The sequence below is a fragment of the Penaeus monodon genome, chromosome 33, assembly GCF_015228065.2.
Source record: "Penaeus monodon isolate SGIC_2016 chromosome 33, NSTDA_Pmon_1, whole genome shotgun sequence".
NCBI lineage: Eukaryota > Metazoa > Arthropoda > Malacostraca > Decapoda > Penaeidae > Penaeus > Penaeus monodon.
In genome coordinates, this window is record NC_051418.1 from 17699206 (window position 1) to 17700065 (window position 860).

Here is an 860-nt window from a genome sequence, read left to right on the forward strand (position 1 = left end):
GCTTTCGGGCCATACAGGGACGTTGATGCCCGGTTTCAGGTCTAGGGGTAACGGCGTTTGATACACACTAACCGCGATTTCAGGAAGTATTGTCAGCTCCTTAGGTAATGATGGTTCCCCTGGTACTTTTAGCAATGTCTTTTCCTTCTTCCTAGTTCTGATAACCTTTCTTTCTTGATTTTCTCTTTCATTTCGTATTGTGTAGCTATGCCTGAATTTTTGCTCCCAGATAGTTTTCTCAGTTCACTGTCTTCTCTCGATTTTTAAATTTATCTTTTTCTCTAGTCGAGCCTTTAACGTTTTCGTAGGTGTTTTAAATTCTTGCCTACTATTTTTTCCACATAATGTTCTTCCTCTTCTGTGTTAATTGTTTCTTCCTGTATCGTCTCCGGTCTGCCGTATATGGTTCATTCCCGTTTTATCTTTATTGAATCAGCCAGTATTATTTTTCAAAATACTGTTAGTTTGGGAAGTCTCCATCCCTCTCTCCCACGTCTGTTCTTGTATCCTGTGCCCTCATGCCTGGCTTCTTGCTTTGATTCCGCTATACGTATTTCCATTATCAATATCACCACCGTTCCTATCCGTTCCATTATCACCATCACCATCAAAAGCATTCTTTTATCAGCAACATAATTCATTTTGCAGTTGCTGTGCTGATCGAGGAGAGCCAACAAGATGGCGAATCAGACGACCTTCCTCTGGAAATATTTCGAGAAGAACACCAGGGAGCGAGAGCATCTAGGTGAGATGAATAAAAGGGGAGGTGGGGGGACTAAGGAAAAAGGGGGGGGAGCAAAGAGAGAGGAAATTGTTGATGTGACGTCTGTGCTAAAAGTTAGATTTATTTTTCTTTCCTT

The 860-nt window shown here is 41.5% G+C and overlaps 1 protein-coding gene across 1 annotated transcript in view; it reads left to right on the forward strand.

The window, feature by feature from the left end:
- Positions 1–860, forward strand: part of LOC119594114 (transient receptor potential cation channel subfamily A member 1 homolog) — a gene marked incomplete at its 3' end in the record, with an annotated part of 19159 nt that overhangs the window by 12421 nt on the left and 5878 nt on the right. The window contains 1 exon segment of the mRNA XM_037943173.1: positions 649–745. Within this exon segment, the coding sequence (XP_037799101.1) occupies positions 649–745 (97 nt within the window).